At 48.9% G+C, this 22,586-nt stretch overlaps 1 protein-coding gene across 1 annotated transcript in view; it reads left to right on the forward strand.

Moving 5' to 3' along the window:
* CHID1 (chitinase domain containing 1) overlaps positions 1-22,586 on the forward strand; it is a 990,316-nt gene that overhangs the window by 20,631 nt on the left and 947,099 nt on the right. The window contains exon 2 of the mRNA XM_063944762.1: positions 9,629-9,757. Coding sequence (XP_063800832.1) covers positions 9,647-9,757 — 111 coding nt within the window. The 5' untranslated portion in view covers positions 9,629-9,646. The remainder of the gene's footprint in view (positions 1-9,628; positions 9,758-22,586) is intronic.

The following is a 22,586-nucleotide window of genomic DNA, read 5'->3' on the forward strand; positions in this document are numbered from 1 at the left end:
ACCTGGTACGTGTGCATTCAAAATATTGTTTGTGCGCTTCGTTTCCTACATCGGCTAGTCACCTTTCAGGTGTGTACCCCCAGGGCCGTCTTTTCGTATGGGCTCAATGGGCTCTTGCCCAAGGGCCCCAGGAGTTTAAGGGCCCTAGACTGATAGCTGAGGGTCCCCTCTTTCCAGGGGTACCAGATTTTTGAAAATCGGCCCTGGGGAACCGGAGATATCCAACGTGACACCAGTGGTCACCATCCAAGCCTGTTAATTGCTCTTCCCAGCCAGATATCTCAGGTTCTGTCTGACTTAGAGTTTTTCCGAGGGTATAATCCAAAAGCTGTGACTCTCCCCTTTCAGTGAAAGTGAACACTGGCAGCTTGTCTCTACTATGTCCAGAACCAGAGATATCAGCCTTCAAGCAGATGGTCCCTGCTCCAGCTCCACACGCCTAATATGCAGTTTTAGATTTTCGTTGAATTGCTCTGGCTCCTGAACTCTGAACCCCAAGTCCCCAGGACCATCTGAAAGGTGGGACTCTCTAGTGTTTTATTCCATTAAAGCTAAGAAATATATTTTCAGGAACTTGAGATATCTGCAGTCAAGCAAGCTGCCCTCCCACAAAAAAATATCAAATATTAAGCCCACTCCACTATCCACCCCTCCCCTACGTATTAAACACCCCCTACCACCCTGGAAGTCATGTACCAGGGCTTCTTTATTCAGCCCAAGCCCCCTTCTACAGTTTAGCCCCATCTGTGCAGTAAAGGCGAAATTAGCAGAAATTACTGCTCCAGGTCCTACATGCTGAACAGAAGATAGAGCACCCCCTACCTCCCGCGGGACATCAAAGCTGCCACTGATAGCATCCCCCACCACCTACCTCTGAAGGATGGGTAGGGGGCCCAGTGCATTGCTGTGTCCAGGGGCCTACACTACTGTTAAGACGGCCCTGTGTACCCCACATTAGGGGTTGCTTAGGACTTGTGTTCGGAAACACTGATCAAAGTAATAGGAGGTAGGCAGGAAATCCCCTCACATATTGACACATTTGTTTGCCCTTAATAGAGGAAAAGTAGAAATGAAATAAACAAATACGATATGGGTGAAGCAAATGTGTTATAAAAACAAAAATAAACTTTTAACCTGCATATGTTAAAGTTGTAAAAAAAATATATTTTTTTAAATATCAAGTCATGATGCATAGAACATTGTGTCGTGCATCATTTATTTGAATGGAGGATGTGTTTGTTGTATTAAGAAAAACACAGTTGAGTGGGTGAATTGATATATTTCCCGGAGTGAGAGAACTGAAGGGAAAATTGCAAACCTATTCTATAGTTGATCTTCTGATCCTCAAAAAAAAAAAAAAAAAAATCATGAGTCCTTCTACAGTTATTATTTTTATTAGTAAAAACAATTTTATTTATATGAGTCTTTACTCCCAATAGAGTTCAAAGCACTTTGGAATCTGTGTGCTAAGCCTTAGAGAGAGATGAAAGGCGGTATCCTATTGCTGACGCTAGTTTACCACACCTCAAAAATGGTCTTTTTAGCCCGAAGATATTATTGAGCTATCCAATTAGAGCCTGTTTTTACCATGTAGTAAATTACCTGTTTTTGGGGGGCGATAACATATGGGATAAGTTCCCAGACCCGTATGTTATCGTGGAAAACCGGGTCTTGAAGGGCCGATTATGAGGGATTCTGCTTCACGTGCTTGAAGCACACAATGCATTATTATAGTTTATTTATATGGCACCACAAGGGTTCTGCAGCACCTAACAAATTACATTTGAGCTTAACAAGAAAACAATGTCTTTCAGTACAAAACAATGGGGTATATTCAATTCCTGTCGAATCCTTTCTGACGGAAAGGATCCGACCGGTCAGTATTCAATGAGCGGCCAAATCAAACTGTCGGATTTCGCCATTCCCGACAACTATCACAAGTACCGCCGCTCATACCCCTTGCTGTCATCTATTTCTGACCCGTCCGGCGGGCAGGTCCTCTAATGCTGAGCGCCGGTGTCCTGTCCATGCTGCTGCTGTCCCGGTGTTTCCCATCAATGACCCGCTCCTCTCCTCACATGGTCCCCGTCCTCGTTCGCCCTCATGACTTGTCCCTGCTCCCCCGTCTCATATCTCCAGTTCTGATAATGTCAATCCGACTTTAAAAAAGTCGGATTGACATTGTCGGAACCAGGGCCAAAACTTGTTGGATTTGGCCACGGAACACGTAGATCCGTGGCTAATCCGCAGATCCATGCCTTTTCTGACAAGTCGGAATTGCCGACTTGTCGGAAAGGATTGAATAGGACGGAACAGTTTCCATCCTAAAAAAGTCAGAAACTGCCGTCTTTCCGACAAGACTACAATTGAATACCCCCAATGTAGGACAAATGCTTGGTATTTCTGCATCAGTTGACTGGACACTGAAACATCATAACTACTGATGCAGCAAAGTTTATAAACCTTGTCCATGTCCTGCAGTGTTCTGTACTGTAAGTCACTTTTTCTTGTTCTGTTTCTGTACTTTGTTAGGAGCTGTAGGCCCCTTGTGGCGCTATATAAAGAAAGGAGGATAATACCTTTCCTACCATGGTAATTGGGGCATCTGGATGATAGGTCAGTAGGTCAGCCACTATTGGTCGACACATCAAATGGTCGACATGAGGGTTTTTTACATTTTTACTTTTTTGTACTTTATCAGCCACGTGGACTATAATTGTGAAAGGTAACTTTTGCAGAGTGCAGCAGTATGTGGTACATTAATTGGCATTCCCGATTTCTTTTTACAGAGAAAATGACACTAATATTTTCTCTTACGTCCTAGAGGATGCTGGGGACTCCGTAAGGACCATGGGGAATAGACGGGCTCCGCAGGAGACATGGGCACTAAAAAAAAGAACTTTAGGAATGGGTGTGCACTGGCTCCTCCCTCTGTGCCCCTCCTCCAGACCTCAGTTTAATACTGTGCCCAGAGGAGACTGGGTGCATTACAGGGAGCTCTCCTGAGCTTCCTGAAAGAAAGTATTTTGTTAGGTTTTTTATTTTCAGGGAGACCTGCTGGCAACAGGCTCCCTGCACCGTGGGACTGAGGAGAGAGAAGCAGACCTACTTAAGTGATAGGCTCTGCTTCTTAGGCTACTGGACACCATTAGCTCCAGAGGGAGTCAGAACGCAGGTCTCCCCTAGCGGTTCGTCCCTCAGCCGCGCCGCCGTCCTCCTCGCAGAGCCGGAAGATAGAAGCCGGGTGAGTATAGGAAGGCAGAAGACTTCAAAGGCGGCAAAAGACTTCAGAGCTTCACTGAGGTAACCATTGCTCCCTCACAGAACACACACAGCGCACACTGTTGGGTGCAGGGCGCGGGGGGGGGGGGGCGCCCTGGGCAGCAATGTATACCTCTAGGACTGGCTATGCTTTATATACACGTTTTTGTGGTATTTACAGAGAACCCAGCCGGTTGGCGCTGGGTGTGTGCTGGCATACTCTCTCTCTGTCTCTCCAAAGGGCCTTGTGGGGGAACTATCTCCAGATTAGAGCTTTCCCTGAGTGTGTGGTGTGTCGGTACGTGCATGTCGGCATGTCTGAAGCGGAAGGCTCTCCTAGGGATGAGGTGGAGCGCATGAGTGTGGCGGCTCCGTCGGCAACGCCGACACATGACTGTATGGATATGTGGAATATTTTAAATGCAAATGTGAATTTATTGCACAAACGTTTGGACAAAGCAGAGTCCAGGGACGGTACAGGGGGTCATGCCCTGCCTTTCCCTATGTCACAAGGGCCTTCTGGGTCTCAAAAAACGTCCACTTTCTCCGGTAGTTGACACAGATACCGACACGGATTCTGAATCCAGTGTCTATTATGATGATGCGAGGTTGCAGCCAAAATTGGCAAAGAGTATTCATTATATGATTATTGCTATAAAGGATGTGCTGCATATTATAGATGACCCCGCTGTACCTAATCCAAAGATCCACATGTTTAAAGAAAAGAAGCCTGAGGTTACTTTTCCACCTTCTTTTGAATTACAGTAAATGAGTTATTCGAAAGTTCTTGGGGAAACTCCAGATAAGAAGCTGCAGATTCCCAAAAGGATTCTTATGGCTTATCCTTTCCCGATCAAGGACAGGATACGGTGGGAATCCTCCCCAAGGGTGGACAAAGCGTTGACGCGCCTTTCCAAAAAGGTGGCGCTGCCGTCTCAGGATACCGCTGCCCTCAGGGATCCTGCTCATCGCAAGCAGGAAACTACCTTGAAGTCAATTTACACACATACCGGTACATTACTCAGGCCGGCAATAGCGTCGGCTTGGGTTTGTAGTGCTGTTATAGCGCGGACCGATACCTTATCTGCTGATATGGATACGATGGATAAGGAAACAATTTTATTGACCCTGGGCCATATTAAGGATGCGGTCCTTTATATGAGAGAGGCTCAGAGGGATGTGGGCATACTGGGGTCCAGAGCGAACGCTATGGCGATTTCTGCCAGACGAGCACTGTGGACCCGACAGTGGTCGGGTGATGCCGACTCGAAACGGCATATGGAGGTTTTGCCTTACAAGGGTGAGGAATTGTTTGGGGAAGGTCTCGCGGACCTAGTTTCCACGGCTACTGCAGGTAAATCAACCTTTTTACCTTATGTTTCCTCACAGCCTAAGAAAGCGCCACATTATCAGATGCAGTCCTTTCGGTCGCATAAATCCAAGAGAGCTCGGGGATCTTCCTTTCTTGCCAGAAGTAAGGGCAAAGGGAAAAAGCTGCCAGCCACAGCCAGTTCCCAGGAACAAAAGTCCTCCCCGGCTTCTACTAAATCCACCGCATGACGCTGGGGCTCCGCGGGGGGAGTCCGCTCCTGTGGGGGCACGTCTTCGTCTTTTCAGCCAAGTCTGGGTTCACTCTCAGGTGGATCCCTGGGCAATAAACATTGTTTCCCAGGGGTACAAGCTGGAATTCGAAGAGGTGCCTCCTCGCCGGTTTTTCAAATCGGCACTGACGACTTCTTCCCTAGAGAGGGAGGTAGTTTTGGCAGCAATTCAAAAGTTGTGCCTTCAACAAGTGGTGGTCAAAGTTCCCCTGCTGCAGCAGGGGATGGGCTATTACTCAACCCTGTTTGTGGTCCCGAAACCGGACGGTTCGGTCAGACCCATTCTGAATTTAAAATCCTTAAACCTATACTTAAAGAGGTTCAAGTTCAAGATGGAATCGCTCAGAGCGGTCATCGCAAGTCTGGAAGGGGGAGATTATATGGTGTCCCTAGACATAAAGGATGCATACCTTCATGTCCCCATATATCAACCTCATCAGGCGTTCCTGAGATTTGTGGTGCAGGATTTTTTACCAAATTAATGGCAGAGATGATGGTGCTCCTGCGCAAGCAGGGTGTCACAATTATCCCATACTTGGACGATCTCCTGATAAAAGCGAGATCGAGAGAACAGTTGCTGGATAGCATGTCTCTCTCCCTGAGGGTGTTGCAACAACACGGTTGGATTCTCAATCTACCGAAGTCACAGTTAGTTCCAACGACCCGATTGCCTTTCTTAGGCATGATTCTGGACACGGAACAAAAGAGGGTCTTTCTCCCGATGGAAAAGGCCCAGGAACTTCAGAGCTTGGTCAGGGACCTGTTAAAGCCAGACAGGGTGTCGGTACATCACTGCACTCGAGTTCTGGGGAAGATGGTGGCGTCTTACGAGGCCATTCCATTCGGCAGGTTCCATGCCAGGACTTTTCAGTGGGACCTTTTGGACAAGTGGTCCGGGTCACATCTACAGATTCATCAGATGATCCGCCTGTCCCCCAGGACCAGGGTATCTCTCTTGTGGTGGGTCGCAGGTTCGGCATTCAGGACTGGGTTCTGGTGACCACGGACGCGAGCCTCCGAGGATGGGGAGCAGTCGCACAGGGAAGAAACTTCCAAGGTCTGTGGTCAAGCCAGGAGACTTGTCTACACATCAACGTACTGGAATTAAGGGCCATATACAATGGCCTTCGTCAAGCGGAGACCTTACTTTGAGGTCTACCGGTTCTGATTCAGTCAGACAACATCACAGCAGTGGCTCATGTAAACCGCCAAGGCGGCACAAGGAGCAGAGTGGCAATGGCAGAAGCCTCAAAGATTCTTCGCTGGGCGGAGAGTCATGTGTGCGCTCTGTCAGCAGTCTTCATTCCGGGAGTGGACAACTGGGAGGCAGACTTCCTCAGCAGACACGATCTGCATCCAGGAGAGTGGGGACTTCATCAGGAAGTCTTCGCAGAGATTGCAAATCAGTGGGGACTGCCTCAAATAGACATGATGGCTTCACGCCTCAACAAGAAACATTTCCGAGATATTGCGCCAGGTCAAGGGACCCTCAGGCGGTAGCAGTGGACGCCCTGGTGACACCGTGGGTGTTCCAGTCGGTCTATGTGTTTCCTCCTCTTCCTCTCATCTCAAAGATACTGAGAATCCTAAGACGAAGAGGGATTCAGACAATTCTCATTGTTCCAGATTGGCCTCGAAGGGCCTGGTATCCGGATCTGCAGGAAATGCTCACAGAAGATCCGTGGTCTCTTCCTCTCAGGGAAGACCTGTTACAACAAGGGCCCTGTCTGTTCCAGGACTTACCGCGACTGCGTTTGACGGCATGGCGGTTGAACGCAGGATCCTAGCAAAAAAGGGCATTCCGGATGAGGTCATTCCTACTCTGATAAAGGCTAGGAAGGAGGTGACATCAAAACATTATCACCGTATCTGGAGGAAGTATGTATCTTGTTACGAAGCCAGGACTGCTCCTCCGGAAGAATTCCATCTGGGCCGTTTTCTCCACTTCCTGCAAACTGGAGTGAATTTGGGCCTAAAGTTAGGCTCCATTAAGGTTCAGATTTCGGCCTTATCCATTTTCTTTCAGAAGGAATTGGCTTTTCTCCCAGAAGTCCAGACTTTTGTAAAGGGAGTGCTGCATATCCAGCCTCCTTTTGTACCTCCAGTGGCACCCTGGGACCTTAACGTGGTGTTGCGGTTCCTTAAGTCCCACTGGTTTGAACCACTTAAAACGGTGGAATTAAAATATCTCACTTGGAAAGTGGTCATGTTGTTGGCCTTGGCATCGGCAAGGCGAGTGTCGGAGTTGGCGGCTTTATCTCACAAAAGCCCCTATCTGATTTTCCATGTGGATAGAGCAGAGTTGCGGACTCGTCCTCAATTTTTGCCCAAGGTGGTTTCTTCTTTTCATATGAACCAACCTATTGTGGTACCTGTGGCTACACAGGACTTGGAGGATTCCGAGTCCCTTGATGTGGTCAGGGCATTGAAAATTTATGTGGCCAGAACGGCCCGGGTTAGGAAAACAGAGGCACTGTTTGTCCGGTATGCAGCCGACAAGGTTGGCGCTCCTGCTTCGAAGCAGACTATTGCTCGCTGGATCTGTTACACGATTCAGCAGGCTCATTCTACGGCTGGATTGCCGTTATCAAATTCTGTTAAGGCCCATTCCACTAGGAAGGTGGGCTCTTCTTGGGCGGCTGTCCGAGGTGTCTCGGCTTTACAGCTTTGCCGAGCTGCTACTTGGTCGGGTTCAAACACCTTTGCAAAGTTCTACAAGTTTGATACCCTGGCTGATGAGGACCTCATGTTTGCTCAATCGGTGCTGCAGAGTCATCCGCACTCTCCCGCCCGTTTTGGAGCTTTGGTATAATCCCCATGGTCCTTACGGAGTCCCCAGCATCCTCTAGGACGTAAGAGAAATTAAGATTTTAAACCTACCGGTAAATCTTTTTCTCCTAGTCCATAGAGCAGAGGTTCTCAAACTCGGTCCTCGGGGGCACACACAGTGCATGTTTTGCAGGTCTCCTCACAGAATCGCAAGTGAAATAATTAGCTCCACCTGTGGACCTTTTAAAATGTGTCAGTGAGTAATTAATAAACCTGTGCACGTGCTGGGTTACCTGCAAAACATGCACTGTGTGGGCCCTCGAGGACCGAGTTTGAGAACCTCTGCCATAGAGGATGCTGGGCGCCCGTCCCAGTGCGAACAACATCCTGCAAGACTTGTATATAGTTGTTGCTTACATAAGGGTTATGTTTTCAGTTTGGATCAGTTTTGGACTGATACTGGTTTTGTTTCATACTGTTGACTGGTTCGTGTATCCCATGTTATACGGTGTGATTGGTGTGGCTGGTATGAATCTTGCCCTTGGATTAACAAAAATCCTTTCCTCGTACTGTCCGTCTCCTCTGGGCACAGTTTCTCTAACTGAGGTCTGGAGGAGGGGCATAGAGGGAGGAGCCAGTGCACACCCATACCTAAAGTTCTTTTTTTTTAGTGCCCATGTCTCCTGCGGAGCCCGTCTATTCCCCATGGTCCTTACGAAGTCCCCAGCATCCTCTACGGACTAGGAGAAAAAGATTTACCGGTAAGTTTAAAATCTTATTTTTAACTCTTATTGACCTTTTCCTGTGTCGACCTTGTGCATGTCGACTTTTTGAGGGCGAACCTAGACACTGACAACCCGATTTCAGGTTGACCCAATGATCCATAACCGGAAACTGGAGTATTCTGAGAACCCACTCAAACTGTAGCAGAACACAGAAACTCTACACCAGAGGTTCTCAAACTCGGTCCTCGGGGGCCCACACAGTGCATGTTTTGCAGGTAACCCAGCAGGTGCACAGGTGTATTAATTACTCACTGACACATTTTAAAAGGTCCACAGGTGGAGCTAATTATTTCACTTGCGATTCTGTGAGGAGACCTGCAAAACATGCACTGTGTGTGCCCCCGAGGACCGAGTTTGAGAACCTCTGCTCTACACACACAGGCCCCTGTTAGAAACTGAACCCAGGATCTGAGCGTTTTGAGGCACCAATGCTAACCACTGTGCCATGGTGCACAGTTAAAAAAAAAAAAAAAAAAAACCAGTTAAGATAAATAGAACTTTTAATACTAGTTCTTAAATGAAATATTTATGTGAAAAAAACAAAACAAAACAAAACAAAAGCACAGTAAACCAAAAGTAAAGAAAGGTCCATACACACTTAACGATATAATGAGCGACGTCGCTCATTTTCCCCCTCCTTGAGCGACGTCGCTCATTATATCGTTAAGTGTGTATGCCGCCAGCGACGACCGATGCGCGGCCCCGCTGGTCGGCAACGATCGTCGCTGTCGGTAGGGCATGCATGAAGGATGTGGACTGTCGTCCACGACCTTCATGCAGGGCTGGCGGGGGCGTGACGTCACTGAGCGATATGAGCGGTCATATCGCTCAGTGCGTACAGGCGGCCGCCGACCGGCCGGCCCGGGAGGGGGAAACGTTAGACGATGTCGCTCACAGAGCGACATCGTCTAATGTGTATGGGCCTTTAGATCCCCAGTTCAGGTGCTTTTTATTATTATTTTTTTATTTATTTTTGTACTGAGAGACAAGAGTTTGCTCAGGGACATATATGCATTGTAGTGAAGATCAGTGTCCCCGTTTTTCAAGCCTACATGTAGTATATACAGGCAGCTGCTGCTTGTAGCAGTGAAGGGGTTAGATGGCCAGACATTGCCTCCAGCTCTGTGTCAGGCTCCCTCCCACACTCAGATAGCAAAAATCAGGGCTCTGGTTAGTATCTGCGATCTCACTGTCCATGTTCTCTCTTTGCAGTGAGTCAGCTCTGAAACAATGAGGCTGGTGCATGTTCTATTGTGGTTGGCTGTTGTTTGCCACTGGTCTGATACCACTTTGTCAAAGACTGACTCAAAGAAAGCTTCCTCGAAATCTCTGGATTCAAAGGTAAGGTCATAGATACTGCAGCGTCTAGCAGCATAGTTACAAAACTGGGTGACCTAATTGATAATGTTCTTTCTGAAAATCAAACGCGCAATTTGTAAGTGGTGAGTGCTTTCAGTTTATAGCCGTCAAATAAAGAGGACTTAAGTCAAGCTTTCCCAACCACGGTCCTCAAGGCACACTAACAGTGCAGGTTTTAGTGATATCCAGGCTGCAGCACAGGTGACTTAATTAGTAGCTCAATTATTTTGATTTAACCATCTGTGCTGCAGCCTGGATATCACTAAAACCTGCACTGTTGGTGTGCCTTGAGGACCGTGGTTGGGAATGCCTGACTTAAGTTATGCAATCTTTATTATTTGCTCTATTAACCAAATGAGGTGGGTGGAGGCAGCGAGTACACTTGCCGTTCTATTTGTCGAGTACCTGCCATACACATTCACTAGTTTTAGTTCCCCTTTTTTAAAACTCATTTTAGTTGGTGGTGTCACAATAGAAAATAGATCAACTATTCTTTATTCAACAGTACTCGTACATATTTCAGGCTACACTACAGTGTGTGGTTTCACTTTAGTGTATATATAATATATATATATATATATAATGTATGTATGTATATATATATATATATATATATATATTATTATACAGTGCCTTGCTAAAGTATTCACCCCCCTTGGCTTTTTACCTATTTTGTTACATTACAACCTGTAATTTAATTTCATTTTTTATTTGAATTTTATGTGATGGATATGCACAAAATAGTCTAAGTTGGTGAAGTGAAATGAGAAAAATATACAGTATATAAAAAAGATTTTTTTTATAAATAAAAATTTGAAAATTGGCATGTGTATTCACCCCCTTTGCTATGAACAGGGCTGTTTCTAGCCAATTTGGCTCCCAGTGCGAGATTTAAAAATGCGCCCCCCCATGACATAAAAAAATGTGCCCCCCCCCCCCCCCCACACACCTAGATAAAAAAAAAAACTTGCGCGCGCACTCGGCAAGGGGGCGTGGTCTCCTCTAAATGAGTGTGGCCTCGTCTGAAAAGACTACCTCACAATCCAGTTCTTGACCCTGCTCCAACAGATCACAACCACCACAGGAAAAAAAAATTCTACCATATTAAGCCCCACACAGTAATGCCCCCTGCACCATATTATGCCACACACCGCAATGCCCTTGATACATTAAATTCCCACACTACGGCAGGCAAGAGTCTTCTTTCACACATTACGGCAAGTGTCCCCATTTTACACATTGAGAGAGAGAGAGGGAGAATACTTACAGAGGCGATTACCGCTCTTCGGCCCGCCTCACCAGTCGCTCCTCGCGCCGGCCTTTCCCGCTTCCTAACTTGGATCCCCCTCTGTACTCCGCTCGGGGGGGTGGGGAGTTTCGTGGAGTGACGGGGTTGCGTCGTGACGTAACGATGCAACCGCGTCATTCCGTGAAACTCCGCCCCCCGAGCAGGTTACTCGGGGAGAAATAGGAGGGGGAAGCAGGGAGCCACAGTTAGTGCCGCGGTGGGCGCCCAGTGCGGTTGCACTGCTCGCCTGCCCCAAGAAACGGCCCTGGCTATGAAGCCCCACAAAAGTTCTATTGCAACCAATTACCTTCAGAAGTCAAATAATTAGTGAAATATAGTCCACCTGTGTGCAATCTAAGTGTCACATGTTCTGTCAGTATAAACATATATTTTCTCTGACGTCCTAGTGGATGCTGGGTACTCCGTAAGGACCATGGGGAATAGACGGGCTCCGCAGGAGACTGGGCACTCTAAAAGAAAGATTAGGTACTATCTGGTGTGCACTGGCTCCTCCCTCTATGCCCCTCCTCCAGACCTCAGTTAGAATCTGTGCCCGGCCCGAGCTGGTTGCACACTAGGGGCTCTCCTGAGCTTCTAGTAAAGAAAGTATTTGTTAGGTTTTTTATTTTCAGTGAGATCTGCTGGCAACAGACTCACTGCTATGAAGAAGCAAGAAGAACATCCTGAAAATCGGCGGCTGAAGACTCCGGTCTTCATTAAGGTAGCGCACAGCACTGCAGCTGTGCGCCATTGCTCCCTATGCACACCACATACTCCGGTCACTGATGGGTGCAGGGCGCTGGGGGGGGGGGGGGCGCCCTGAGCTGCAATTAGAGTACCTTACATTGGCAAACAGCACATAATATAGTCTAAAAAACTATTTATGTGCAAAAATCCCCCGCCATAATATAAATATAAGAGCGGGAGAAGTCCGCTGAGAAGGGGGCGGGGCTATCTCCCTCAGCACACTGGCGCCATTTCCTCTTCACAGCTCCGCTGGAAGACAGCTCCCCAGGCTCTCCCCTGCAGTTTCCAGGCTCAAAGGGTAAAAAAGAGAGGGGGGGGGGGGGGGGGGGGGGCACTAAATTTAGACACAAACTGTATATGTAAAGCAGCTATAGGGAAAAATCACTTTGTGTTAGTGTAAATCCCTGATTATATAGCGCTGTGGTGTGTGCTGGCATACTCTCTCTCTCTCTGTCTCCCCAAAGGACTTTGTGGGGTCCTGTCCTCAGTCAGAGCACTCCCTGTGTGTGTGCGGTGTGTCGGTACGGCTGTGTCGACATGTTTGATGAGGAGGCTTATGTGGAGGCGGAGCAGGTGCCGATAAGTGTGATGTCACCCCCTGCGGGGTCGACACCTGAGTGGATGGATATGTGGAAGGTATTAACCGACAGTGTCAACTCCTTACATAAAAGGTTCGATGACGCAGCTTTGGGACAGCCGGCATCTCAGCCCGCGCCTGCCCAGGCATCTCAGAGGCCGTCATGGGCTCAAAAACGCCCGCTACCTCAGATGGCTGACACAGATGTCGACACGGAGTCTGACTCCAGTGTCGACGAGGATGAGACAAATATACAATCCACTAGGGCCATCCGATGTATGATTACGGCAATGAAAAATGTGTTGCACATTTCTGACATTAACCCGGTTACCACAAAAAAGGGTATTATGTTTGGGGATAAAAAGCAGCCAGTGACTTTCCCCCCATCTGATGAGTTAAACGAATTGTGTGAAGAAGCGTGGGGTTCCCCAGATAAGAAACTAGTAATTTCTAAGCGGTTACTAATGGCGTACCCTTTCCCGCCAACGGATAGGTTACGCTGGGAGACATCCCCTAAGGTGGACAAAGCGCTCACACGCTTATCAAAAAAGGTGGCACTGCCGTCTCAGGATACGGCCGCCTTAAAGGAGCCTGCAGATAGAAAGCAGGAGGCTATCCTGAAGTCTGTGTATACACACTCAGGTACTATACTGAGACCTGCTATTGCTTCAGCATGGATGTGTAGTGCTGCAGCAGCATGGTCTGATTCCCTGTCAGATAACATTGATTCCCTTGACAGGGACACTATTTTGCTAACTATAGAGCATATTAAAGACGTAGTCTTATATATGAGAGATGCACAGAGGGACATTTGCCGGCTGGCATCTAGAATTAATGCAATGTCCATTTCTGCCAGGAGAGTATTATGGACTCGGCAGTGGACAGGTGATGCTGATTCTAAAAGGCACATCAAAGTTTGGCCTTATAAGGGTGAGGAATTGTTTGGGGACGGTCTCTCGGACCTCGTGTCCACAGCAACAGCTGGGAAGTTTACTTTTTTACCTCAGGTCCCCTCACAGCCTAAGAAAGCACCGTATTATCAAGTACAGTCCTTTCGGCCTCAGAAAGGCAAGCGGGTCAGAGGCGCGTCCTTTCTGCCCAGAGGCAGGGGTAGAGGGAAAAAGCTGCACCAGACAGCCAGTTCCCAGGAACAAATATCCTTCCCTGCTTCCACTAAGTCCACCGCATGACGCTGGGGCTCCACAGGTGGACCAGGTGCGGTGGGGGCCCGTCTCCGGAACTTCAGCGACCAGTGGGTTCGCTCACAAGTGGATCTCTGGGTTCTACAGGTATCTCAGGGATACAAGCTGGAGTTCGAGACGTCTCCCCCTCGCCGTTACCTCAAATCAGCCTTGCCTGCTACTCCCAAGGAAAGGGAGGTAGTACTGGCGGCAATTCACAAGCTGTACCTCCAGCAGGTGATAATCAAAGTTCCTCTCCTTCAACAGGGACGAGGTTACTATTCCACAATGTTTGTGATACCGAAACCAGACTGTTCGGTGAGACCCATTCTAAATTTGAAATCCTTGAACACTTATATAAGGAAGTTCAAGTTCAAAATAGAATCGCTCAGGGCGGGTATTGCAAGCCTGGAAGAGGGGAATATTATGGTGTCACTGGACATCATGGATGCTTACCTACATGTCCCCATTTACCCACCTCGCCAGGAGTACCTCAAGGTTGTGGTACAGAACTGCCATTACCAATTCCAGACGTTGCCGTTTGGTCTGTCCACGGCAGACGATCTCCTTATAAAGGCGAGGTCCAAGGAGCAGTCGTTGATCGGAGTAGCACTATCTCAGGAAGTGCTACAACAGCACGGCTGGATTCTGAATATCCCAAAGTCGCAGCTGGTTCCTACGACGCGTCTGCTGATATTGGGCATGTTTCTGGACACAGAACAGTAGAAGGTGTTTCTCCCGGAGGAGAAGGCCAAGGAGTTGTCATCTCTGGTCAGAGACCTCCTGCAACCAAAACAGGTGTCGGTGCATCATTGCACGCGAATCCTGGAAAAGATGGTAGCTTCTTTCGAAGCAATTCCCTTCGGCAGGTTCCATGCAAGGAACTTTCAGTGGGACCTGTTAGACAAGTGAGGATCGCATCTTCAGATGCATCGGCTGATCACCCTGTCCCCGAGGGCCAGGGTGTCTCTGCTGTGGTGGCTGCAGAGTGCTCATCTTCTCGAGGGCCGCAGATTCGGCATTCAGGACTGGGTCCTGGTGACCACGGATGCAAGCCTCCGAGGTTGGGGAGCAGTCACTCAGGGAAGAAACTTCCAAGGACAATGGTCGAGTCAGGAGACTTCCCTACACATAAATATTCTGGACCTAAGGGCCATTTACAATGCCCTAAGGCAAGCAGAACCCCTGCTTCAAAACCAGCCGGTGCTGATTCAGTCAGACAACATCAGGGCTGTCGCCCATGTAAACCGACAAGGCGGCACAAGAAGCAGGATGGCGTTGGCAGAAGCCACAAGGATTCTCCGATGGGCGGAGTATCACGTGCTAACACTGTCAGCAGTGTTCATTCCGGGTGTGGAAAACTAGGAAGCAGACTTCCTCAGCAGACACGACCTCCACCCGGGAGAGTGGGGACTTCATCCAGAAGTCTTCACGCAGATTGTGAACCGTTGGGAACGGCCACAGGTGGACATGATGGCGTCCCGCCTCAACAAAAAGCTAAAAAAGTATTGCGCCAGGTCAAGAGACCCTCAGGCGATAGCTGTGGACGCACTAGTGACACCGTGGGTGTACCAGTCTGTTTATGTGTTCCCTCCTCTTCCTCTCATACCCAAGGTACTGAGCAGTGGCGGAACTAGCAAGCGGTGGGCCCAGGTGTGACAAAATGCTTTGAGCCCCCCCCCATCCCATCCAAGTCCACCCCCTCACCCCTTGAGAGGATCTGGTGAGGGGGACCTGCTCAGGGCCAGAGAAATGCATACCTAGCAACAGTGCCGTAACTAGACATTTTAGCACTGTGTGCAAGAAACGGCATCGGAGCCCCACCCCTGCATGCAAAACAGGGGCAGGGCGCGCGCAAAAATACATAGTGGCGTGCCTTCGCGGGGAAGGGGTGTGGCCACAAAATAATACCAATTCCTAAAACGGTGCACAGTAGTCTCCATTCTTCAAATTACGCCGCACAGTAGCACCACTACAACAGGTAGAGACCCTTTTACACCTTACAGCGAACAGATTCCTCTTTTTACACATTACGGCAGACAGCGTCCCCTTTTTACACATAGCGGCAGACAGCGTGCCCTTGTTACACATAGCGGCAGACAGCGTGCCCTTGTTACACATAGCGGCAGACAGCGTGCCCTTGTTACACATAGCGGCAGACAGCGTGCCCTTGTTACACATAGCGGCAGACAGCGTGCCCTTGTTACACATAGCGGCAGACAGCGTGCCCTTGTTACACATAGCGGCAGACAGCGTGCCCTTGTTACACATAGCGGCAGACAGCGTGCCCTTGTTACACATAGCGGCAGACAGCGTGCCCTTGTTACACATAGCGGCAGACAGCGTGCCCTTGTTACACATAGCGGCAGACAGCGTGCCCTTGTTACACATAGCGGCAGACAGCGTGCCCTTGTTACACATAGCGGCAGACAGCGTGCCCTTGTTACACATAGCGGCAGACAGCGTGCCCTTGTTACACATAGCGGCAGACAGCGTGCCCTTGTTACACATAGCGGCAGACAGCGTGCCCTTGTTACACATAGCGGCAGACAGCGTGCCCTTGTTACACATAGCGGCAGACAGCGTGCCCTTGTTACACATAGCGGCAGACAGCGTGCCCTTGTTACACATAGCGGCAGACAGCGTGCCCTTGTTACACATAGCGGCAGACAGCGTGCCCTTGTTACACATAGCGGCAGACAGCGTGCCCTTGTTACACATAGCGGCAGACAGCGTGCCCTTGTTACACATAGCGGCAGACAGCGTGCCCTTGTTACACATAGCGGCAGACAGCGTGCCCTTGTTACACATAGCGGCAGACAGCGTGCCCTTGTTACACATAGCGGCAGACAGCGTGCCCTTGTTACACATAGCGGCAGACAGCGTGCCCTTGTTACACATAGCGGCAGACAGCGTGCCCTTGTTACACATAGCGGCAGACAGCGTGCCCTTGTTACACATAGCGGCAGACAGCGTGCCCTTGTTACACATAGCGGCAGACAGCGTGCCCTTGTTACACATAGCGGCAGACAGCGTGCCCTTGTTACACATAGCGGCAGACAGCGTGCCCTTGTTACACATAGCGGCAGACAGCGTGCCCTTGTTACACATAGCGGCAGACAGCGTGCCCTTGTTACACATAGCGGCAGACAGCGTGCCCTTGTTACACATAGCGGCAGACAGCGTGCCCTTGTTACACATAGCGGCAGACAGCGTGCCCTTGTTACACATAGCGGCAGACAGCGTGCCCTTGTTACACATAGCGGCAGACAGCGTGCCCTTGTTACACATAGCGGCAGACAGCGTGCCCTTGTTACACATAGCGGCAGACAGCGTGCCCTTGTTACACATAGCGGCAGACAGCGTGCCCTTGTTACACATAGCGGCAGACAGCGTGCCCTTGTTACACATAGCGGCAGACAGCGTGCCCTTGTTACACATAGCGGCAGACAGCGTGCCCTTGTTACACATAGCGGCAGACAGCGTGCCCTTGTTACACATAGCGGCAGACAGCGTGCCCTTGTTACACATAGCGGCAGACAGCGTGCCCTTGTTACACATAGCGGCAGACAGCGTGCCCTTGTTACACATAGCGGCAGACAGCGTGCCCTTGTTACACATAGCGGCAGACAGCGTGCCCTTGTTACACATAGCGGCAGACAGCGTGCCCTTGTTACACATAGCGGCAGACAGCGTGCCCTTGTTACACATAGCGGCAGACAGCGTGCCCTTGTTACACATAGCGGCAGACAGCGTGCCCTTGTTACACATAGCGGCAGACAGCGTGCCCTTGTTACACATAGCGGCAGACAGCGTGCCCTTGTTACACATAGCGGCAGACAGCGTGCCCTTGTTACACATAGCGGCAGACAGCGTGCCCTTGTTACACATAGCGGCAGACAGCGTGCCCTTGTTACACATAGCGGCAGACAGCGTGCCCTTGTTACACATAGCGGCAGACAGCGTGCCCTTGTTACACATAGCGGCAGACAGCGTGCCCTTGTTACACATAGCGGCAGACAGCGTGCCCTTGTTACACATAGCGGCAGACAGCGTGCCCTTGTTACACATAGCGGCAGACAGCGTGCCCTTGTTACACATAGCGGCAGACAGCGTGCCCTTGTTACACATAGCGGCAGACAGCGTGCCCTTGTTACACATAGCGGCAGACAGCGTGCCCTTGTTACACATAGCGGCAGACAGCGTGCCCTTGTTACACATAGCGGCAGACAGCGTGCCCTTGTTACACATTACGGCAGACAGCGTGCCCTTGTTACAAATTACGGCAGGCAGCGTGCCCTTGTTACACATTACGGCAGGCAGCGTGCCCTTGTTACACATTACGGCAGGCAGATTCCCCCTTTTTACACATAGCAGCAGGCAGTCCACCCTTTTTACACATAGCGGTAGGCAGTCCCCCATTTTTACACATAGCGGCAGACAGTCCCAACAAATAAAGAAAGAAAGAGACAGAAAGAAATAAAGAAAGAAAGGGACCGAAAGAAAGTAGAATCATACTTACCCTCTCCGCTGGCTCAGGCTCCTCGTGCAGCTTGACGATTCCCGGGCAGTAGACGAGGTGGAGGAGGGAGCCGCAGCAGCGCTGTGTTATTGGTGGAGGCGCTGCTGCTGCTGCCCCCCTGCTTCACTATAGGCTGTTCTCGGAAGACAGCCTATAGTGAAGCAGAGGGGCAGCAGCAGCAGCGCCTCCACCAGTAACAAAGCGCTGGTGCAGCTCCCTCCTTCACCTCCGTCGTCCTCCTTCCCCCGTCCGTGCCGCTGCTCTTCTCCTCTGTGGGCGGCTGTGCGCTGCGGGCAGCGGTTGCCCGCAGCGCTCAGCGGCATGTAATGAGTCAGTTTGACTCATTACATGCTTGGGCCCCTGGATAGAGGCGGGCCCCAGTGCAACGCACTGCTTGCACTGCCGGTAGTTCCGCCTCTGGTACTGAGGATAGTAAGTAAGAGAGGAGTAAGAACTATACTCGTAGTTCCGGATTGGCCAAGAAGAACTTGGTACCCAGAACTACAAGAAATGATCTCTGAGGACCCATGGCCTCTGTCTCTCAGACAGGACCTGTTACTGCAGGGGCCCTGTCTGTTCCAAGACTTACCGCGGCTGCGTTTGAAGGCTTGGCGGTTGAACGCGGGATCCTAACGGAAAAAGGCGTTCCAGATGAAGTGATTCCTATGCTGTTAAAGGCTAGGAAAGACGCTGCCTGAAGTTCAGACGTTGTTAAGGGAGTGCTGCATATTCAGCCCCCTTTTTGTGCCTCCAGTGGCACCTTGGGATCTCAACGTAGTGTTGGATTTCCTAAAATCACATTGTTTTGAGCCACTTCAGAACGTGGAGTTGAAGTATCTCACGTGGAAAGTGGTCATATATATTTGGCCTTGGCTTCTGCTAGGCGTGTGTCAGAATTGGCGGCTTTGTCGTGTGAAAGCCCTTATCTGATCTTCCATAGGGACAGGGCAGAATTGATGATTCGTCCCCAATTTCTCCCTAAGGTGGTATCAGCGTTTCATTGAACCAACCTATTGTGGTGCCTGCGGCTACTCAGGACTTGGAGGCCTCCAAGTTGCTGGATGTAGTCCGGGCCCTGAAAATCTATGTTTCCAGGACGGCTAGAGTCAGAAATACTGACTCGCTGTTTATCCTGCATGCACCCAACAAGCTGGGTGCTCCTGCTTCTAAGCAGACTATTACTCGCTGGATCTGTAGCACGATTCACCTTGCACATTCTGCGGCTGGACTGCCGCATCCTAAATCAGTAAAAGCCCATTCCACGAGGAAGGGGGCTCTTCTTGGGCGGCTGCCCAAGGGGTCTCGGCATTACAACTTTGCCGAGCTGCTACCTGGTCGGGGTCAAACACGTTTGCAAAGTTCTACAAGTTTGATACCCTGGCGGAGGAGGACCTTGAGTTTGCTCATGCGGTGCTGCAGAGTCATCCGCACTCTCCCGCCCGTTTGGGAGCTTTGGTATAATCCCCAAGGTCCTTACGGAGTACCCAGCATCCACTAGGACGTCAGAGAAAATAAGAATTTACTCACCGGTAATTCTATTTCTCGTAGTCCGTAGTGGATGCTGGGAGCCCGTCCCAAGTGCGGATTTTCTGCAATACTTGTATATAGTTATTGCTTAACTAAAGGGTTATTGTTATGAGCCATCTGTTCAGTGAGGCTCAGTTGTTATTCATACTGTTAACTGGGTATAGTTATCACGAGTTGTACGGTGTGATTGGTGTGGCTGGTATGAGTCTTACCCTGGATTCCAAATCCTTTCCTTGTAGTGTCAGCTCTTCCGGGCACAGTTTCCCTAACTGAGGTCTGGAGGAGGGGCATAGAGGGAGGAGCCAGTGCACACCAGATAGTACCTAATATTTCTTTTAGAGTGCCCAGTCTCCTGCGGAGCCCGTCTATTCCCCAGTCTCCTGCGGAGCCCGTCTATTCCCCATGGTCCTTACGGAGTACCTTGCATCCACTACGGACTACGAGAAATAGAATTACCAGTGAGTAAATTCTTATTTTCTGAAAGGCCCCAGAGGCTGCAACACCACTAAGCAAGAGGCATCACACCATGAAGACCAAGGAGCTCTCCAAACAAGTCAGGGACAAAGTTGTTGAGAAGTACAAGTCAGGGTTGGGTTCTAAAAATATATCCAAATCTTTGATGATCCCCCAGAGCACCATCAAATCCATCATCTTCATCACAATAAGCCGTATACTCCATAGAGCTGGGCTTTATGAAAGAGTGTCAAGAAAAAAGCCATTACTTAGTGTTAAAAATAAGAAGGCACAATTTGAGTTTGCCAAAAGGCATGTGGGCGACTCCCCAAATGTATGGGGGAAGGTGCTTTGATCAGATGAGACTAAAATTTAACTTTTCGACCACCAAGGAAAACGCTATGTCTGGCGCAAACCCAACACATCCCATCACCCCAAGAACACCATCCCCACAGTGAATGTTTTTCAGTAGCAGGGACTGGTAAACTGTTTTGAGTCAAGGGAAAGATGGATGGTGCTAAATACAGGGATATTGTTGAGCAAAACCTGTTTCAGTCTACCTGTGATTTGAGACTGGGACGGAGGTTCACCTTCCAGCATGACAATGTCCCGAAGCATACTGCTAAAGCAACACTCAAGTGGTTTAAGGGGAAACCTTTAAATGTGTTGGAGTGGCCTAGTCAAACCCCAGATCTCAATCCAATTGAGAATCTGTGGTCAGACTTGTAGATTGCTGTTCACATCGGAAACCATCCAACAAGAAGGAGCTGGAGCAGTTTTGCCTTGAGAAATGGGCAAAAATCCCAGTGGCAAGATGTGGCAAGCTCATAGAGATGTATCCGAAGCGACTTGCAGCTGTAATTGCCGCAAATGGTGGCTCTACAAAGTACTGACTTATTTTGGCCTATTTGTTTGCTTCACAATAAAAAATAAAAAAATCTTCAAAGCTGTAGCCATGTTCTGTGAATGAAATGATGCAAACCTTCAAACAATCCATTACAAGTCCAGGTCGTGAGGCAACAAAACATGAAAAATGCAAGAGGGGGGGGGGGGGGGGGGGAGTGTGACTACTTTAGCGAGGCATGGTGTGTGTAGATAAGCAGATATATATATATATATATATATATATATATATATGTGTATCCAATTAGCCCCGGTGTTTTACCGGGGCTAATTGTCCCGCCGGGGGCTATCTAATTAGCCCTGATAAGCCGGCGCGTGCCGCTGCTTATTGGGGATTTTGTTTCACCTGCCTCCGGCAAGCGAAGCAGAATACCCGGGAACAGACCCGTTTTTCACTGACCCTGTGTGTTTTCGGTAGAAAGGTGTGTGTGGTTTTTTTTTTTGTGTTTTTTTTATCCATCTGGATAGCCTGTAAAAAAAAAATTAAAAAAAATCTGTGAAACATCGGAAAAAAAGTCAGAAAACGGACGGTTTTCGGACCCGATGTTTTTACGGGGATAATTGGATATCCCCCATAGAGAGAGATACATACAGTTATATACAGTCAGGTCCATAAATATTGGGAAATTGACACAATTCTCATATTTTGGGCTCTATACACCACCACAATGGATTTGAAATGAAACAAACAAGATGTGCTTTAACTGCAGACTTTCCGCTTTAATTTGAGGGTATTTACATCCAAATCAGGTGAACGGTGTAGGAATTCTAATGGTTTCTATATGTGCCTCTCACTTTTTAAGGGAACAAAAGTAATGGGACAATCAACTCAAAAGATATTTCATGGACAGCAGTGGGCTATTCCTTCGTTATTTCATCATCAATTAAGCAGGTAAAATGTCTGGAGTAGATACCAGGTGTGACATTTGCATTTGGAATCTGTTGCTGTCGACTATAAATATGAGATCCAAAGAGCTGCCACTATCAGTGAAGCAAGCCATCATTAGGCTGAAAAATCAAAACAAACCCATCAGAGAGATAGCAAAAACATTAGGTGTGGCCAAATCAACTGTTTGGAACATTCTTAAAAAGAGAGAACGCACCGGAGAGCTCAGCAACACCAAAAGACCCGGAAGACCACGGAAAACAACTGTGGTGGATGACAGAAGAATTATTTCCCTGGTGAAGAAAACCCCTTCACAACAGTTGCCCAGATCAAGAACACTCTCCAGGAGGAGATGTGTATATGTGTCAAAGTCAACAATCAAGAGAAGACTTCACAAGAGTGAATATAGAGGGTTCACCACAAGATGTAAACCATTGGTGAGCCACAAAAACAGGAAGCCCAGATTACAGTTTGCCAAACAACCATCTAAAAAAGCCTTTACAGTTCTGGAACAACATCCTATGGACAGATGAGACAAAGATCAACTTGTACCAGAGTGATGGGAAGAGAAGAGTATGGAGAAGGAAAGGAACTGCTCATGATCCAAAACATACCACCTCATCAGTGAAGCATGGTGGTAGTAGTGTCATGGCGTGGGCATGTATGGCTGCCAATGGAACTGGTTCCCTTGTATTTATTGATAATGTGACTGCTGACTAAAGCAGCA

Source organism: Pseudophryne corroboree, chromosome 11, assembly GCF_028390025.1.
Source record: "Pseudophryne corroboree isolate aPseCor3 chromosome 11, aPseCor3.hap2, whole genome shotgun sequence".
Classification (NCBI taxonomy): Eukaryota; Metazoa; Chordata; class Amphibia; order Anura; family Myobatrachidae; genus Pseudophryne; species Pseudophryne corroboree.